The sequence below is a fragment of the Melopsittacus undulatus genome, assembly GCF_012275295.1.
Source record: "Melopsittacus undulatus isolate bMelUnd1 chromosome 29 unlocalized genomic scaffold, bMelUnd1.mat.Z SUPER_29_unloc_1, whole genome shotgun sequence".
Lineage (NCBI taxonomy): Eukaryota > Metazoa > Chordata > Aves > Psittaciformes > Psittaculidae > Melopsittacus > Melopsittacus undulatus.
Window position 1 is genome coordinate 174,089 of NW_022993941.1, and position 18,924 is coordinate 193,012.

General features: G+C 55.6%; 1 protein-coding gene and 1 long non-coding RNA gene across 2 annotated transcripts; both read right to left on the bottom strand.

Moving 5' to 3' along the window:
• Nucleotides 1-894: 894 nt before the first annotated feature.
• On the bottom strand, nt 895-3,707 carry LOC117438160 (uncharacterized). Its single transcript, XR_004550652.1, has 3 exons — nt 3,643-3,707; nt 3,186-3,247; nt 895-924 (listed from the first exon to the last, which is right to left on the bottom strand). It is a non-coding gene; the product is annotated as an uncharacterized lncRNA (long non-coding RNA).
• A 378-nt stretch (nt 3,708-4,085) lies between these two features.
• LOC117438151 (ataxin-2-like protein) lies at nt 4,086-15,210 on the bottom strand. Its single transcript, XM_034073614.1, is given in 12 exon segments — nt 4,086-4,129; nt 4,593-4,667; nt 5,239-5,399; nt 6,652-6,804; nt 8,026-8,117; nt 9,420-9,532; nt 10,667-10,784; nt 10,787-10,822; nt 13,043-13,114; nt 13,691-13,747; nt 13,848-13,884; nt 14,999-15,210. Coding segments are annotated over 12 exon segments (1,038 nt in total). The 5' UTR covers nt 15,079-15,210.
• Nucleotides 15,211-18,924: the final 3,714 nt, after the last annotated feature.

Below are 18,924 nucleotides of genomic sequence, written 5' to 3' on the forward strand. Positions count from 1 at the left end.
GGGTCATCACCCCCTTAAGCCCCTCCCCCCCTTTAAGCCCCGCCCCCTCTCCCCTCACCACAGCCAATAGGGGCTTGGAAGGGTTGAACTCCTTGGCATTGGGGTTCAGCGTCGACTTCTTCACTTGCCTATAAGGGATTAATTAACAATTAATTAGGCATTAATTATATGCTAATGAGGGGGGGAGGGGCTTGAGACGCCCCTCCCCACACTTGGCACCCTCAAAAACGGGGAGAAAGAGCCCAAGAATGGGGGTTTTAGGGCTAAAATAGTCCCCTTTAAGCCCCACCCCCTCCCTTTAGCCCCGCCCCCTCCCTGTAAGCCACGCCCCTTCCCTTTAGCCCCGCCCCTCCTTTAAGCCCCGCCCCCTTCCTTTAAGCCACACCCCCTCCCTTTAAGCCCCGCCCCTTCATCTAAGTCCCATCCCCTCTCTTTAGCCCCGCCCCTTCCTTTAAGCCCCACCCCCTCCGTTTAGCCCCGCCCCCTCCCCTTCTTTAAGCCCCTCCCCTTTAAGCACCACCCATCCCTTTAGCCCCGCCCCCTCTCTTTGGCCCCGCCCCCTCCCCTTTAAGCCCCACCCCCTCCCCTTTAAGCACCACCCCTCCCTTTAGCTCCGCCCCTCCCTTTAGCTCCGCCCCTCCCTTTAGCTCCGCCCCTTCCTCCAAGCCACCACCCCCTCCCTTTAAGCCCCGCCCCCTTTAAGCCCCACCCCTTCCCTTTAGCCCCTCCCCTTCCCTTTAGCCCCGCCCCCCTTTAAGCCCCGCCCCCACTCACTCATCCTTGTCCTGGGGGGTCCCCGGGGGGGTCCCGGCCCCTCCCCCCCCTTGTGCTTCGGGGGGGGCTGCGGGGGGGGAGGGGCCACTGCGAGGTGGGGGGAGGGGCTCCGAGGGGGGGGGGGTCCTGGGGGGCACTGCTGGGCTGGAGCTGGGGGGGGCAGAGACACATAGGACCCATAAGTGACCCACATGCCACATACCTGCCCCATAAGTGACCTATAGATGCCCCATAACAGACCCACATGCCCTATACCTGCCCCATTAATAACCTATAGATGCTCTATAAGTGCCCCACACTCCCCATACCTGCCCCATAAGTAACCCATAGATGCTCTATAAGGGACCACACACCCCATAGCTGCCCCATAAGTGACCCAAACACCCCATAGCTGCCCCATAGGAACCCATAGGTGCCCCATAAGTGACTCACAACCCTATACCTGCCCCATAAGTGACACACACATCACATACCTGCCCCATATGTAACCCATTGATGCTCCATAAGGGACCCACACATCCCATACCTGCCCCATAAGTGACCCAAACACCCCATACCTGCCCCATAGGAACCCTAATGGTGCCCCATAAGTGACTCACAACCCTATACCTGCCCCATAAGTGACACACACATCACATACCTGCCCCATATGTAACCCATTGATGCTCCATAAGGGACCCACACATCCCATACCTGCCCCATAAGTGACCCAAACACCCCATAGCTGCCCCATAGGAACCCATAGGTGCCCCATAAGTGACTCACAACCCTATACCTGCCCCATAAGTGACACACACATCACATACCTGCCCCATATGTAACCCATTGATGCTCCATAAGGGACCCACACATCCCATACCTGCCCCATAAGTGACCCAAACACCCCATACCTGCCCCATAGGAACCCTAATGGTGCCCCATAAGTGACTCACAACCCTATACCTGCCCCATAAGTGACACACACATCACATACCTGCCCCATAAGTAACCCATTGATGCTCCATAAGGGACCCACACATCCCATACCTGCCCCATAAGTGACCCAAACACCCCATAGCTGCCCCATAGAAACCTGTAGGTGCCCCATAAGTGACTCACAACCCTATACCTGCCCCATTAGTGACCAACACACCCCATAGTTGCCCCATAAGTAACTCATAGGTGCCCCACACACCCCATATCTGCCCCATAAGTAACCTATAAGTGCCTCACACCCCTATACCTCCCCAAGTACCCCATAGCTGCCCCATAAGTGCCCCACATACCCCATACCTGCCCCATAAGTAACCCATAGATACCTTATAAGTGCCCCACACATCCCATACCTGCCCCATAAGTAACCCATAGATGCTCCATAAGGGACCCACACATCCCATACCTGCCCCATAAATAAACCAAGCACCCCATACCTGCCCCATAGGAACCCATAGGTGCCCCATAAGTGACTTACAACCCTATACCTGCCCCATAAGTGACCCAAACACCCCATACCTGCCCCATAGGAACCCATAGGTGCCCCATAAGTGACTCACAACCCTATACCTGCCCCATAAGAGACCCATACGCCCTATAGGTGCCCCATAAGTAACGCACACACCCCATATCTGCCCCATAAGTAACCTATAAGTGCCCCACACACCCCATATCAGCCCCATAAGTAACCCATAAATGCCCCACACCCCATACCTACGCTATAAGTACCCCATAGCTGCCCCATAAGTGCCCCACACACCCCATACCTGCCCCATAAGTGCCCCACACACCCCATAAGTACCCCAGAGCTGCCCCATAAGTAACTCATAGGTGCCCCACACACCCCATACCTGCCCCATAAGTAACCTATAAGTGCCCCACACCCCATACCTGCCCCATAAGTACCCCATAACTGCCCCATATGTGCCCCACACACCCCGTACCTGCCCCATAAGTAACCTATAAGTGCCCCACACCCCATACCTGCCCCATAAGTACCCCATAACTGCCCCATATGTGCCCCACACACCCCATACCTGCCCCATAAGTAACCTATAAGTGCCCCACACCCCATACCTGCCCCATAAGTACCCCATAACTGCCCCATATGTGCCCCACACACCCCATACCTGCCCCATAAGTACCCCATAGCTGCCCCATAAGTGCCCCACACACCCCGTACCTGCCCCATAAGTACCCCATAGCTGCCCCATAAGTGCCCCACACACCCCATACCTGCCCCATAAGTACCCCATAGCTGCCCCATAAGTGCCCCACACACCCCGTACCTGCCCCATAAGTACCCCATAGCTGCCCCATAAGTGCCCCACACACCCCATACCTGCCCCATAAGTACCCCATAGCTGCCCCATAAGTGCCCCACACACCCCGTACCTGCCCCATAAGTACCCCATAGCTGCCCCATAAGTGCCCCACACCTTAAACTGGGCCCCAAACTTCCTCAGCTCCTCCAACTGGTTCCGCTGCTGCTCTGATGGACCTGGGGGGGGGGGGGGGGGGGGGGGGGGGGGGGGGAACCCCAAAAGTGGGGGTCACTTGTGGGTCACAACGGGGTCACATGGGGGTCACAATGGGGTCACTTGGGGGTCACATGGGGGTCACAATGGGGTCACTTGGGGGTCACAATGGGGTCACTTGGGGGTCACATGGGGGTCACAATGGGGTCACTTGGGGGTCACATGGGGGTCACAATGGGGTCACTTGGGGGTCACAACGGGGTCACTTGGGGGTCACATGGGGGTCACAATGGGGTCACTTGGGGGTCACATGGGGGTCACAATGGGGTCACTTGGGGGTCACATGGGGGTCACAATGGGGTCACTTGGGGGTCACAATGGGGTCACTTGGGGGTCAAAGGCCCCTCCCCCCCCTCACCTTTGCGGGGGGGCTCTGTGGGTCCCGCGAGGTCCGAGCCGGGGGGGGGAGGGGCAGGACCTGGGTGGGGGGAGGGGGAAAGGGGGGGGGAGGGGCAGGGGGAGGTGGGGGGGAGGGGGAGGCCCCTCCCCCACGGCGGGAGGGGGGGTGGGTGAGGGGTCCGGGATGGGGGAGGGGCTGGGCTTGGGGGAGCGGGGGAGGGGCAGGCGGGGGGCTGGGGGGGGGAGGGGGGGGGGGGGGAGAGAGTGAGTTATGGCCCCTCCCCCACACCATAGACCCCCCCCCACACCCCCTTAACCACCCCATAGCGGCCCCATAAGTGCCCCATAAGCACCCCATAGATGCGCCATAAGTACCCCATAGATGCCCCATAAGTGCCCCATAGCCACCCCATAGCAGCCCCATAAGTACCCCACACCCCCCATAACCACCCCATAAATGCCCTATAAGTGCCCCATAACCACCCCATAGATGCCCCATAAGTGCCCTGTAACCGCCCCATAAGTGCCCATAACCACCCCACAGTGGCCCCATAAGTGCCCTATAGCCACCCCATAGCAGCCCCACAAGTACCCCACACCCCCCATAACCACCCCATAGATGCCCCATAAGTACCCTGTAACTGCCCATAACCACCCCACAGCAGCCCCATAAGTGCCCCATAGCAACCCTATACTAGCCCCATAAGTACCCCACACCCCCCATAACTGCCCCATAACAACCCCACAGCAGCCCCATAAGTGCTCCATAGCCACCCCAGAGCAGCCCCATAAGTACCCCACATCCCCCATAACCACCCCATAGATGCCCCATAAGTGCCCCATAACCACCCCATACATGCCATATAAGCACCCCACACCCCCTATAACCACCCCATAATCACCCCATAACCACCCCATAACCACCCCATAGATCCCCCATAACCCCCACCCCCCTCCCCCCCTTCTCACCAGGGGTGGGGGATGGGCACCCCCCTCCGCTGCCCTTCCCCCCACGGGGGGGTCGCTGGGCCTTGGGGGAGGGGCCTAAAGGGGGGAGGGGACACAGAGTGGGGGGAGGGGCTTCACTGTAGCCCCTCCCCCTCCTTTAAGCCCCTCCCCCTTTAAGCCCCTCCCCCTCCTTTAAGCCCCTCCCCCTTTGGCCCCTCCCCTCCTTTAGCCCCTCCCCTCCTTTAAGCCCCTCCCCTCCTTTAAGCTCCTCCCCTCTTTTAAGCCCCTCCCCTTTTAAGCCCCTCCCCCTTTAAGCCCCTCCCCTCCTTTAAGCCCCTCCCCTCCTTTAAGCCCCTCCCCCTCCTTTAAGCCCCTCCCATTTAAGCCCCTCCCCCTCTTCAAACCCCCTCCCCCCTTTTAAGCCCCTCCCCCTCTAAGCCCCTCCCCCTTTAAACCCCTCCCCCTTTAAGCCCCTCCCCCTTTAAACCCCTCCCCCTTTAAGCCCCCCCTCCTTTAAACCCCTCCCCCTCTAAGCCCCTCCCCCTTTAAAACCCCTCCCCCTTTAAGCCCCCCCTCCTTTAAACCCCTCCCCCTCTAAGCCCCTCCCCCTCTTTTAAGCCCCTCCCCCTCCTTAAGCCCCTCCCCTTCAAGCCCCTCCCCCTCTCACCTCCATTGACCCCCGGCTCCGAGTGGGGGGCGGGGCCTCGGGGTGGGGGAGGGGCACTTCCGGCCCCGCCCCCCCCGGGGGGCCTGGGGGCCCCTCCCCCCCTGGGGGAGCAGCGGAGCCCCCCCCGCGGCCGTTGGGGGAGGGGTGGGAACTTGGGGTCCCTGCAATGGGAAAGGGGGGAGGGGTCAAACGTTTTGGGCTCATTTCAGGTGATTTTGGGGCTATTTGCTCAGTTTTGAGCGGTTTTGGGTTGATTCTGCTCAATTTTGGGGGGGGGTTGACCAAATTTGGGTCGATTTTGCCTAATTCTGCGACAATTTCACCCAATTTTGTGTTTTCTGCCAATTTTGTGCCAATTTTGCCAAACTTTGGGTCAATTTTACCCAATTTTGGGTCAATTTCCATGGATTTTGGTCCATTTCCATCAACTTTGGGTTGATTTCCATTAATTTCGGGTCGATTTTCTCCAATTTTGGGTCTATTTCCCCCAATTTCGTGTCGACTTCCATGAATTTTGGGTCAATTCCCACGAATTTTGTGTCGATTCCCACAAATTTGGGGTCAATTTCCATGATTTTTGGGTCAATTTCCATAAATTTCAGGTCGATTTCCCCCAAATTTGTGTCAATTTCCCCGAATTTTGGGTCAATTCCCATGAATTTTGTGTCAATTCCCACAATTTTGGGTTGATTTCCATGATTTTTGGGTCAATTCCCATGATTTTTGGGCCGATTTCCATGATTTTGGGGTCGATTCCCATGATTTTTGGGTCAATTTCCACAAATTTCAGGTCGATTCCCATGAATTTTGGGTCAATTTCCCCCAATTTCGTGTTGATTCCCACAAATTTTGTGTCGATTTTGCCCAATTTTGTGTCAATTCCCACAATTTTGGGTCGATTCCCACCAATTTTGGGTCGATTTCCATGATTTTTGGGTTGATTCCCATGATTTTTGGGTCAATTTCCACGAATTTCAGGTCAATTTCCCTCAAATTTGTGTCAATTTCCCCGAATTTTGGGTCAATTCCCATGAATTTTGTGTCGATTCCCACCAATTTTGGGTCGATTTCCATGATTTTTGGGTCGATTTCCATGATTTTTGGGTCGATTTCCATGATTTTTGGGTCGATTTCCCTGATTTTTGGGTCAGTTTCCCTGATTTCGGGTCAGTTTCCCTGATTTCGGGGTCAGTTTCCATGACTTTTGGGTCAATTTTCACGAATTTTGTGTCTATTCCCATGATTTCTGGGTCAATTCCCATGATTTCTGGGTCGATTTTGCCCAATTTTCGGCCGATTCCCATGAATTTTGGGCCGATTTCCACGATTTTGGGGTCAATTTCCATGATTTTCGGGTCATTTTCCCCGATTTTGGGCTCATTTCCCCTGTTTTTGGGTCCGTTCAGTGCTCACCTCCTGTCCTGGGTCCCCTCCGGCGCCTCCTCCATGTCCTCGGCCGCCGCTCGCAGCCTGTGCTGGGGACTGGCCTCAATCTCTCGCGCTAGAGCCGCCGCTCGAGCCTCGCGCTGCCGGAACGCGGCCGAGTCCTGGCGCCGCAGCGGGACACTGGGGGAGAATGGGGGGAAATGGGCTGAAAATGGGCAAGAATGGGGGAAAATGGGCAAAAATGGGGGAAAATGGGCAAAAATGGCACAAAAATGGGCAAAAATAGGCCAAAAATGGGGAAAAATGGGCAAAAATGGCACAAAAATGGGCAAAAATGGGCTGAAGATGGGCAAAAATAGGCCAAAAATGGGCAAAAATGGGCTGAAAATGGGCAAGAATGGGCCAAAAATAGGCAAAAATGGGAAAAAATGGGAAAAAAATGGGCAAAAATGGGCTGAAAATGGGCAAAAATAGGCCAAAAATGGGCAAAAATGGGCTGAAAATGGGCAAGAATGGGCCGAAAATGGGCTGAGAATGAGCAAGAACGGGCAAGAATGGGACGAAAATGGGCAAGAATGGGCAAACAACAGCAAAAATGGGCAAAAAATGGGAAAAAATGGGAAAAAAATGGGCAGGAACAGGCAAAATGGGCTGAAAATGGACTGAGAATAGGCAAAAAATGGCGAAAATGGGGAAAAACCAAACAAAAATGGGCCAAAATGGGCCAAAAATGGCAGAAATGGGAAAAACCAGGCAAAACTACCCAAAACCACACAAAACAGCTCCAAAACGGCCAAAACCAGGGAAATATGTGCAAAAAAAGTACCAAAACCAGCCAAAAATAAGAAAATAAGTCTGAAAACGGCCAAAAACCAACCAAAACCAGGCAAAAGCAGCCTTAAAATGACCCAAAAATGGCCAAAATCAGTCAAAATCAAGGCAGAACTATCCAAAACCAGTAGCAAAACCGGTCAAAAATGACCCAAAAAAATGCCCATAACCAGTCCCAAAACAGCCCAAAATGGTAAAAAATGACCTGAAAATAGCCAAAAAGCAGCCCGAAAACAGCCTAAACCAGGGAAAAAGGCCATAAAATGGCCAAAACCACCCCAAAATACCCAAAACCACCCCAAAAGTCCCAAAACCACCCAAAAACTCCCCAATCCACCCAAAATTGCCCCCAAAGACTTCCAAAAATAGCCAAAACCACCAAAACCACCCCAAAATGCCCCAAAATGGGTCCAATCCACCCCAACCCAACCCAAAAGAGCCCCAAAGAGACCAAAACCGCCCCAAAACAGCAAAAAACGCCCCCAAAATGCCCAAATCACCCCAAAATGCCCCAAAATGCCCAAAATTGGTGAAATCCGCCCAAAATGCCCCAAAAATGAGGTTTTTTACGTGTAGGAGGCCAGGCTGCTGTCGTAGGTGGTCTTGACCCCGTAGGTCTCCTCATTGAAGCGGAACATCTCAGTGGGGTCCCAGCCGTTGGACTGCCCGTTTTGGGGTGAAAAAGAGGGATTTTGGGTAAAAAGTGGGATTTTGGGGTGAAAAAGGGGGATTTTGGGTAAAAAGGGGCAGTTTGGAGGGGGAAAAGGGGAATTTTGGGGGAAAAGTGAGGATTTTGGGGGGAAAAGGGGGATTTTAGAAGGAAAAACGAGAATTTGGGGGAAAAAGGGGGATTTTAGGGAAAAAGTGGGATTTTGGGGTGAAAAAGAGGGATTTTGGGTAAAAAGGGGCAGTTTGGGGGGGGGGAAAGGGGGAAAAGTGAGGATTTTGGGGGGAAAAGGGATTTTGGGGGGAGAAAGGGGGATTTTGGGGGGAAAAATTAGGATTTAGGGGAAAAAAGGGATTTTGGGGTGAAAAAGAGAGATTTTGGGTAAAAACGGGATTTTTTGGGGAAAAGGGGGATTTTAGGAGGAAAAATGAGGATTTGGAGGAAAAAGGGAGATTTTGGGGGGAAAATAGGAATTTGGGGTAAAAACAGTGGATTTTAGGGGATGGAAAAAGGGATTTTGGGGTGAAGAAGAGAGATTTCGGGTAAATCCAGGGGATTTTAAGGGAGAAAGAGAGATTTTGAGGAGAAAAATGAGGATTTGGGGGGAAGGGGAATTTTGGGGTGAAAAATGAGAATTTTAGATAGAAACAGGAATTTTGGGGGGGAAAAGAGGAATTTTGGTTTAGGCCATTTTTGGGGTGTTTTAAGCCATTTTGTGGGTGTTTGAGGCTGGTTTTGGGGTATTTTAAGCCAGTTTGGGAAGTTTAAGCCATTTTTGGGGTGTTTGAGGCTGTTTTGGGGGAGTTTGAGGCCATTTTTGGGGCGTTTCAGGCCATTTTTGGGGTGTTTTGAGCCATTTTGGAGTGTTTTAAGCCATTCTGGGGGTGTTTTAAGCCATTTTTGGGGGTGTTTTAAGCCATTTTCAGGGTGTTTTAAGCCATCTTTGGGGTGTTTTAAGCCATTTTGGGGATGTTTTAAGCCATTTTAAGCCTTTTTTGGGGATGTTTTAAGCCATTTTGGGGTGTTTTAAGCCATTTTTGGGCTGTTTTCAGCCGTTTTTGGGGTGTTTGATGCCGTTTTGGGGTGTTTTAAGCCATTTTTTGGGTGTTCTAAGCCATTTCTGGGGTGTTTGAGACCATTTTTGGGGTGTTTTAAGCCATTTTGGGGTGTTTGAGACCATTTTTGGGGTGTTTTAAGCCATTTTTGGGGTGTTTTAGGCCGTTTTTGGGGTGTTTTAAGCCATTTTTGGGGTGTTTTAAGCCATTTTTGGGGTGTTTTAAGCCGTTTTGGGGCTCACCAGGTCCGAATCGAGGTCGTACTCATCACAGGCACCATCCCCCCCCTCCCAGCGCTGCAGAGGCTTCTCCCTGTGCTGCCCATTGAGGCGCAGGCCGAGCTCTGGGAACCTGCCTGGACCCATAGAGACACAGTGAGACCCATAGAGACCCATAGAGACACATAGAGACCCATAGAGACCCATAGAGACCCATAGAGACCCATAGAAACACATAGAGCCACATAGAGACCCATAAACCCCAATATTACCCCATAGCTGCCCCATAGAGCCCCATAGACACCCCACAGACCCCTATAGGAGCCCCATAGACCCCAATAGGAGCCCCATAAACCCCCCAGAGCCCCCCATAGACCCCAATAGGAGCCCCATAGACCCCCACAGAGCCCCACAGACCCCTATAGAGCCCCACAGACCCCTATAGAGCCCCATAGACCCCTATAGAGCCCCATAGACCCCAATAGAGCCCCTTAGACCCCAATAGGAGCCCCATAGACCCCAATAGGAGCCCCATAGACCCCCTTAGGAACCCCATAGAACCCTATAGGAGCCCCATAGACCCCTATAGGAGCCCCATAGCCCCCCATAGACCCCCACAGACACCCGTAGACCCCCATAGACCCCCTTAGGAACCCCACAGACCCCCCATAGACCCCCATAGACCCCTATAGAGCTGCATAGATCCCAATAGGAGCCCCATAGACACCCATAGAGCCCCATAGAACCATATAGAGCCCCATAGACCCCCCACAGACCCCCATAGACCCCAATAGAGCCCCATAGACCTCAATAGAAGCCCCATAAACCCCTATAGAGCCCCATAGACCCCAATAGAGCCCCATAGACCCCTATAGGAGCCCTATAGAACCCAATAGGATCCCCATGGAGCCCCATAGAGCCCCGTAGACCCCAACAGGAGCCCCATAGACCCCTATAGGAGCCCCATAGACCCCGATAGAGCCCCATAGACCCCGATAGGAGCCCCATAGACCCCATAGAGCCCCATAGACCCCAATAGAACCCCACAGACCCCTGTAGGAACCCCATAGAGACCCATAGAGCCCCATAGCCGCCCCATAGAGCCCCATAGACCCCAATAGACCCCCATAGGAGCCCCATAGACCCCCATAGCCGCCCCATTGACCCCCATAGACCCCAATAGAGCCCCATAGCCGCCCCATAGAGCCCCATAGACCCCAATAGACCCCCATAGGAGCCCCATAGACCCCCATAGCCGCCCCATAGCGCACCCCTGCAGGTGAAGGCCATGTCCACATCCCGCAGGCGCAGCAGGACCAGGTCACGTGGCCGGAAGATCATGGTGTCCACGATGTCCTCGCGCCGGGGGGGGGGTGGGGGGGGCGGGGGGGGGGGCGGCGGTGAACAGCGTCCAGGGCGACCTCCAGCTGCGGCAATGGGAGGGAGGCATGGGGGGGATGGGGGGGATGGGGGTCTATGGGTGTCTATGGGGGTCTATGGGGGGTCTATGGGGGTCTATGGGGGTCTATGGGGGTCTATGGGGGGTCTATGGGGGTCTATGGGGGTCTATGGGGGTCTATGGGGGTCTATGGGGGTCTATGGGGGGTCTATGGGGGTCTATGGGGGTCTATGGGGCTCTATGGGGGTCTATGGGGCTCTATGGGGGTCTATGGGGGTCTATGGGGGGTCTATGGGGGGGATATGGGGGTCTATGGGGGTCTATGGGGGTCTATGGGGGTCTATGGGGGGTCTATGGGGGTCTATGGGGGTCTATGGGGGTCTATGGGGGTCTATGGGGGGTCTATGGGGGGTCTATGGGTGTCTATGGGGGTCTATGGGGGGTCTATGGGGGTCTATGGGGGTCTATGGGGGTCTATGGGGGGTCTATGGGGGTCTATGGGGGTCTATGGGGGTCTATGGGGGTCTATGGGGGTCTATGGGGGGTCTATGGGGGTCTATGGGGGTCTATGGGGCTCTATGGGGGTCTATGGGGCTCTATGGGGGTCTATGGGGGTCTATGGGGGGTCTATGGGGGGGATATGGGGGTCTATGGGGGTCTATGGGGGTCTATGGGGGTCTATGGGGGGTCTATGGGGGTCTATGGGGGTCTATGGGGGTCTATGGGGGTCTATGGGGGGTCTATGGGGGGTCTATGGGGGTCTATGGGGGTCTATGGGGGGTCTATGGGGGTCTATGGGGGTCTATGGGGGTCTATGGGGGTCTATGGGGGTCTATGGGGGGTCTATGGGGGGTCTATGGGGGTCTATGGGGGTCTATGGGGGTCTATGGGGGTCTATGGGGGTCTATGGGGGGTCTATGGGGGGTCTATGGGGGTCTATGGGGGTCTATGGGGGTCTATGGGGCTCCTATGGGGGGTCTATGGGGGGGATATGGGGGTCTATGGGTCTCTATGGGGCTCCTATGGGGGTCTATGGGGGTCTATGGGTCTCTATGGGGCTCCTATGGGGGTCTATGGGGGGATATAGGGCTCCTATGGGGGTCTATGGGGAGATATGGGGGGATATGAGGGGGGTATGGGGGGGATATAAAGGATATGGGGTGTATGGGGGTCTATGGGGGGATGGGGGGATATGGGGGGGAATGGGGAGTCTATAGAGGGATATGGGGGGGATATAGGGGGTCTATGGGGGGTCTATGGGGGGGATATGAGGGGCGTATGGGGGATATGGGGGGATATGGGGGAATATGGGGGGATATGAGGGGGATAAGGGTATCTATGGAGAAGTCTATGGGAGTCTATGGGCATCTATGGGGATCTATGAGGGGCTATAGGAGTCTATGGAGGGGCTATAGGAGTCTATGGAGGTTCTATGAGGAGCTAAGTGGATTTATATGGGTCTATGTGAGGGTTACAGAGGTATATGAGGAGCTATGGGGTCTATGCATGTGTATGGGGGGTCTGTGGGGGGCTATGGGGGGTTTATGGGTCCCTATAGGTGTCTATGAGTTCCTATAGGGCTCTATAGGGTTCCTATAGGTCTCTATGGGTTCCTATAGGGCTCTATGGGTTCCTATAGGGCTCTATGGGTTCCTATAGGGCTCTATGGGTTCCTATAGGTCTCTATGGGTTCCTATAGGGCTCTATGGGTTCCTATAGGGCTCTATGGGTTCCTATAGGGCTCTATGGGTTCCTATAGGTCTCTATGGGGTTCCTATAGGGCTCTATGGGTTCCTATAGGGCTCTATGGGTTCCTATAGGGCTCTATGGGTTCCTATAGGTCTCTATGGGGTTCCTATAGGGCTCTATGGGTTCCTATAGGTCTCTATGGGCTCTATTGGGTGCCAGGGGGCCGCAGGCAGGGGTTTGCTGCAGGGGGCGGGGCCAGCACAGGACACGCCCCCTTGCTCTGGGTTAATGGGGTCCAATGGGTCCAATGGGGTTTATAGGACTCTATAGACGATCTATGGGGATCTATGGGGCTCTATGGGGCACTATGGGGCTCTATGGGGCGCTATGGGGCGCTATGGGGCTCTATGGGGCGCTATGGGGCGCTATGGGGCGCTATGGGGCGCTATGGGGCGCTATGGGGCGCTATGGGGCGCTATGGGGCGCTATGGGGCGCTATGGGGCGCTATGGGGCTCTATGGGGCGCTATGGGGTGATTTCCAGGGGTTTTGGGTCTCACTTTGGAGCTCAGGGTCTTGAAGATGCCCTCGAAGGAGCTGCCGCTTCTGACAGTGACCTCGCACGTGGAGCCCTGTGGGGCACAGACCCATAGAAACCCATAGAGACCCCATAGGGACCCCATAAAAACCCATTGGGACCCATAGAGACCCCATAGGGACCCCATAAAAACCCATTGGGACCCATAGAGACCCATTAAGACAAACTCATAGAGACCCCACAGACACCCCATAAAAAGAGACCCATAGAGACCTCATAGAAATATCCCCCACCCCCATAACCAGCCCCATAACTCACCCTTCAGCCCCATACCCAGCCCCATAGCCTCATAGGCAGCTGCATACTTAGCCCCATAGCCCCATAACCAGCCCCATAACTGGCCCCATAACCGGTCCCATAGCCCCATAGGCAGCATCATACCCAGCCCCATAGCCCCATAGCTAGCCCCATAGCCAGCCCCATAGCCCCATAGGCAGCTGCATACTTAGCCCCACAGCCCCATAACTGAACCCATAGCCCCATAACCAGCCCCATAACCCCATAACCAGCCCCTTACCCACCCCCATAGCCCCATAACCCCATAGCCGGCCCCATAGCTGGCCCCATAGCTGGCCCCATAGCCAGCCCCATAGCCAGCCCCACATCTCACCACAGCCGCCGTCAGCACGTGCAGCATCCTCGAGTTGTTATAGACCCCCTCAAACACCTGCAATGGGGCCCAAGGGGTCAAAGCTGCCCCATAACCCACCCCCCCCTCTGCCCCATAACTTGGGGGGCAGCCCCCCCCCCACTTGTGGGTCACTCACCGGCACTTGGGGGGGGCCCTTCCCTGTGCTCTGACCCCTAAAAGGGGGGGAATAGACCCGTTAATGGGGGTCCCATTGAAGTGCACCAGAACCAGCCCCATAGCTCCCCCCCCACACCCATAACCAGCCCCATAACCAACCCCATGGCCCCATAACCAGCCCCATAACCCTCCCATAGCCGCACTTATAGCCCCATAATTGCCACCATAGCTCCATAACCACCCCCATAAACAGCCCCATAACCCCATAACCACCCCATAGCTCCATAACCACCCCAATAACCCCATAACCAGCCCCATAACCACATTCATAGCCCCATAAACACCCCCATAACCAGACCCATAGCCCCAAAACCACTCCCATAACCCCATAACCCCCCCATAACCACCCCAATAACCCCATAACCATCCCCATAACCCCATAATCACCCCCATAGCCCCATAACCACCCCCATAGTCCCATAACCACCCCCATAACCATCTCCATAGCCCCATAGCCCCCCATAACCACCCTATAACCGCCCCAATAGCCCCATAACCAGCCCCATAACCAACCCCATAGCCCCATAACCACCCCAATAACCCCATAATCACCTCCATGGCCCCATAATCATCCCCAGAACCACCCCCATAGCTCCATAACCCGCCCATAACCACCCCAATAACCCCATAACCAGCCCCATAACCCCATAACCACCTTCATAGCCCCATAACCACCCCTATAACCCCATGACCCCCCCATAGCTCCATAATCACCCCATAACCACCCCACTAACCCCATAATCAGCCCCATAATCATCCCCATAACCACCCCCATAACCACCCCTATAGCCCCATAACCACCCCATAGCCCCATAACCACCCCTATAGCCCCACAACCAGCCCCATAACCACCCCTATAGCCCCATAACCACCCCCATAACCCCATAACCACCCCTATAGCCCCATAACCACCCCCATAACCCCATAACCACCCCCATAACCCCATAACCACCCCTATAGCCCCATAACCACCCCAATAACCCCATAACCACCCCCATAACCACCCCTATAGCCCCATAACCACCCCCATAACCCCATAACCACCCCCATAACCACCCCCATAACCACCCCCATAACCACCCCCATAACCCCCCCTTATTCCTCCATTACCTCAGGCCTCCTCCGCGCCCCCCCCCGCTACTGAGGCCCCCGTTGGGGCTCGGGGGGGGGGGCGGCGGCTGCTTCAGCATGGCGGCCAATGGAAGTCAATGGGGGGGGACGTTAGAACCCGTTTAAACCCGTTTAAACCCGTTTAAACCCGTTTAAATGCGTTTAAATGCGTTTAAATGCGTTTAAACGGCGTTTAAAGCGGCCGCTTCCCCCCCCCCCCTCAGCGGAGCCCTCAGGGGGGCGGAGGAAGCGGCGGATGGATCCATTTACCTCAGCGAGGGGCGCTTCGTCCCGTGTCCTTCCGCCGCGTGTGTTTCCTCCGCTCTTTTTGCACCTTAGGCTTTATTTTCTCACCCAAAAACACCCAATTTTGGTCAATAAATGGGTTTTAGCCACATTTTTGGGTGTTTTTTGGGGTGAAATCGCGTGGAAATGGGGGGGACGGGAAGAAAATAGTCCCTCCGCGGAGGGAGCGAGGCCCGGGCGGAGAGCTGCGCATGCGCACGCTCCGCCCGCTCCCGGCTCGGCTCCCCCCTCCCTTCACCATGCGCATGCGCGGTGGGGTTAGCGGCTGGTGGCCCCCCCGTTAGTCCTCCAAGGGGTCTATGGGGGTCTATAGGGGTCTATGGGGGTCTATAGGGGTCTATGGGGCTCTGTGGGTGCCTATGGGGTGTCTATGGGGCTCCATAGGAGTATATGGGGCTCTATAGGTGTCTATGGGGTGTCTATGGGGTTCTATGGGTGCCTATAGGGTGTCTATGGGGCTCTACAGGTACCTATGGAGTGTTTGTAGGGCTCTATGGGTGCCTATAGGGTATCTATGGGGTTCTATAGGTCTTTACAGGGTGCCTATGGGGCTCTATGGGGTGTCTATGGGGTGTCTCTGTAGTTGCCAATGGGGTGTCAATAGGGCTCTATAGGTGCCTATGGGGTGTTTATGGGGCTCTCTAGGGTGCCTATGGGGCTCTATAGAGTATCTATGGGGCTCTACAGGAGTCGATGGGGTGGATAAGGGGTTCTATAGGTGCCTATGGGGTGTCTATAGGGTGCCTCTGGGGCTTTATAGGGTATCTATGGGGCTCTATAGTGTGTCTATGGGACTCTACAGGTTTTTATGGGGCTCTATAGGTGCCTATGGGGTGTCTATAGGGTTCTATAGCTGCCTATAGGGCGTCTATGGGGCTCTATAGGGTGTGTATGGGGCTCTATAGAGTATCTATGGGGCTCTATGGGGTATCTATGGGGCGCTGTATGTGTCTATGAGGCTCTATAGGATAGCTATGGGGCTCTATAAAGTACCTGCAGTGTCCTATAGGCTATTTATGGGTCTCTATAGGTATCTATGAGGCTCTATAAGGTATCTACGGTGGTCTATAGGGTATCTATGGGTCTCTATAGGTATCTATGGGACTCTATAAGGTATCTGCAGTGCTCTATAGGGTATCTATAGGGCTCTACAGCTGCTTATAGGGTGCCTATGGGGCTCTATAGGTCTCTATAGGACACCAATGAGACGCCTCCATCCGTCTCTATGGTTGCTGCACAGAGCGGCCGCTCCCCGTGACGTCACTTCCGCCTCTCCCCGCGGCCGCTCTGCCCCTCCCCTCTATGCTCCGCCCCCCTCCGTCCTCCGCCAATGAGGGCGGAGCCGGGGGCGCTGCCGGAAGCGGAAGTGAGGCTCGGGGCCCGGAAGCGGAAGCGGCGGGAGGGACGCTGAGGAGGAGGAGGAAGAAGGAGCGGGGGGGGGCGCCATGGTTGGTGAATGGGGATCTATGGGGGTCCTATAGGGGTCTATGGGGGTCTATGGGGGTCTATGGGGGTCTATGGGGCTCCTATGGGGGTCTATAGGGGTCTATGGGGGTCTATGGGTGTCTATGGGGGTCTATGGGGGTCCTATGGGGGTCTATAGGGGTCTATGGGGGTCTATGGGGGTCTATGGGGGTCTATGGGGCTCCTATGGGGGTCTATGGGGGGTCTATGGGGGTCTATGGGGGTCTATGGGGCTCCTATGGGGGTCTATGGGGGTCTATGGGGGTCTATGGGGCTCCTATGGGGGTCTATAGGGGTCTATGGGGGTCTATGGGGGTCTATGGGGCTCCTATGGGGGTCTATGGGGGTCTATGGGGGTCCTATAGGGGTCTATGGGGGTCTATGGGGGTCTATGGGGCTCCTATGGGGGTCTATGGGGGTCTATGGGGGTCCTATAGGGGTCTATGGGGGTCTATGGGGCTCCTATGGGGGTCTATGGGGGTCTATGGGGGTCCTATAGGGGTCTATGGGGATCTATTGGGGTCTATGGGGGTCCTATAGGGGTCTATGGGGGGCAATGGGGGGGTCTATTGGTGTCTATGGGGCTCTATGGGTGTCTAATGGGGGTCTACGGGGGTCTATGGGTCGCTATGGGGGTCTGTGGGTGCTCTATGGGGGTCTATGGGGGGTTTATTGTGGTCTATGGGGGGTCTGTCGGGGTTTATGGGGGGGCTATGTGGTAGTTATGGGGGGATATGGGGGTCTATGGGAGTCTCTGGTGTGGCTATGGGGGTCTATGGGGCTTTATAGGGGGTCTATGGGGGGGTCTGTGAGCGGCTATGGGGTCTATGGGGTGCCTATGGGGGGCTATGGTTGTTTATGGGGCTCTATGGGTGTCTATGTGGGGATATGAAGGTCTATAGGGCGGCTATGGGGAGGATATGGATGTCTGTGGGGGTCTGTGGGGCTCTATGGGGGTCTACGGGGGGTCTATGGGGTGGTTATGGGGGTGTATGGGGATCTATGGGGGGTCTGTGGAGGTCTATGGGAGTCTATAAGGGTCTGTGGGGGGTCTATGGGGGTTTATGGGTGTCTGTGGGGCAGTTATGAGGGTCTATGGGGTGGCTGTGGGGGTCTATGGGGCTCTATGGGGAATCTTTGGGGGATCTATGGGGGTCTATGGGGCTCTATGGGGGGGTATGGTGGGTCTATGGGGGTGTATGGGGGTCTATGGTGTGTATATGGGGTTCCTATGGGGTCTCTATAGGTCTCTATGTGTCCCCATATCCCCCATTAACCCCTCTCCCCCCAGGTTGTTTCCGCCTCCCCTCCCCCCTCCACCCCCACCTTTGTGGGGCCCCATGAACGGCAGCGAACACCCCATGGGGGGGGGGGGAGGGGCTCAGCCCCTCCCCCTCCTCCCCCCCCTCCCCCCCCCCCATTCCCATATCCCAGCCCCATTCCTGGCAGGAATTCTGTGAGCTCCAGGCCCGCGCGGCCGCCAGAGACTTCGCCCGTCGCTACTTGGCCTTCGTCCGGGCATCCGGTATTCCCGACGTCGGGAATGCCGCGGGGGGGGGAGGGGGGGGGGGGGGGAGGGGGGGGCGGCATTCCCGGAAGTGGGAATTCCCTGCCGGAAAACGCCTTTTCCCAGCACTTTGCCAGGCATTTCCTGCAGCACTTTGAGGTGGAGGTGGCGCGGGCGGGGGGGGGAGGGGCTGGGATTCCAATGGGAATTGCATCGGGAAGTGCATCCGGGAGTGGATCCGGAAGCGGATTGGGAAGTGGATCCGGAATTCCATTGGGAAGCGCATCTGGAAGTGGATTGGGAGGTGGATCCGGAAGTGGAATGGGAATCCCATCGGGAATCACATCGGGAAGCGGATCTGGAAGTGCATTGGGGATCCCATTGGGAATTGCATCCGGAAGTGCATCCGGAAGTGGATTGGGAATTCCATTGGGAAGCGCATCAGGAATTGCATCGGGAACTGCATCTGGAAGTGGATTAGGAATTCCATCGGGAAGCACATCTGGAAGCAGATTGGGAATCACATCCGGAAGTGGATTGGGAATCCCATCGGGAATCACATTGGGAATTACATCCGGAAGCACATTGGGAATCTCATCGGGAATCGCATCCGGAAGCGGATTGGGAAGCACATCTGGAAGCGCATTGG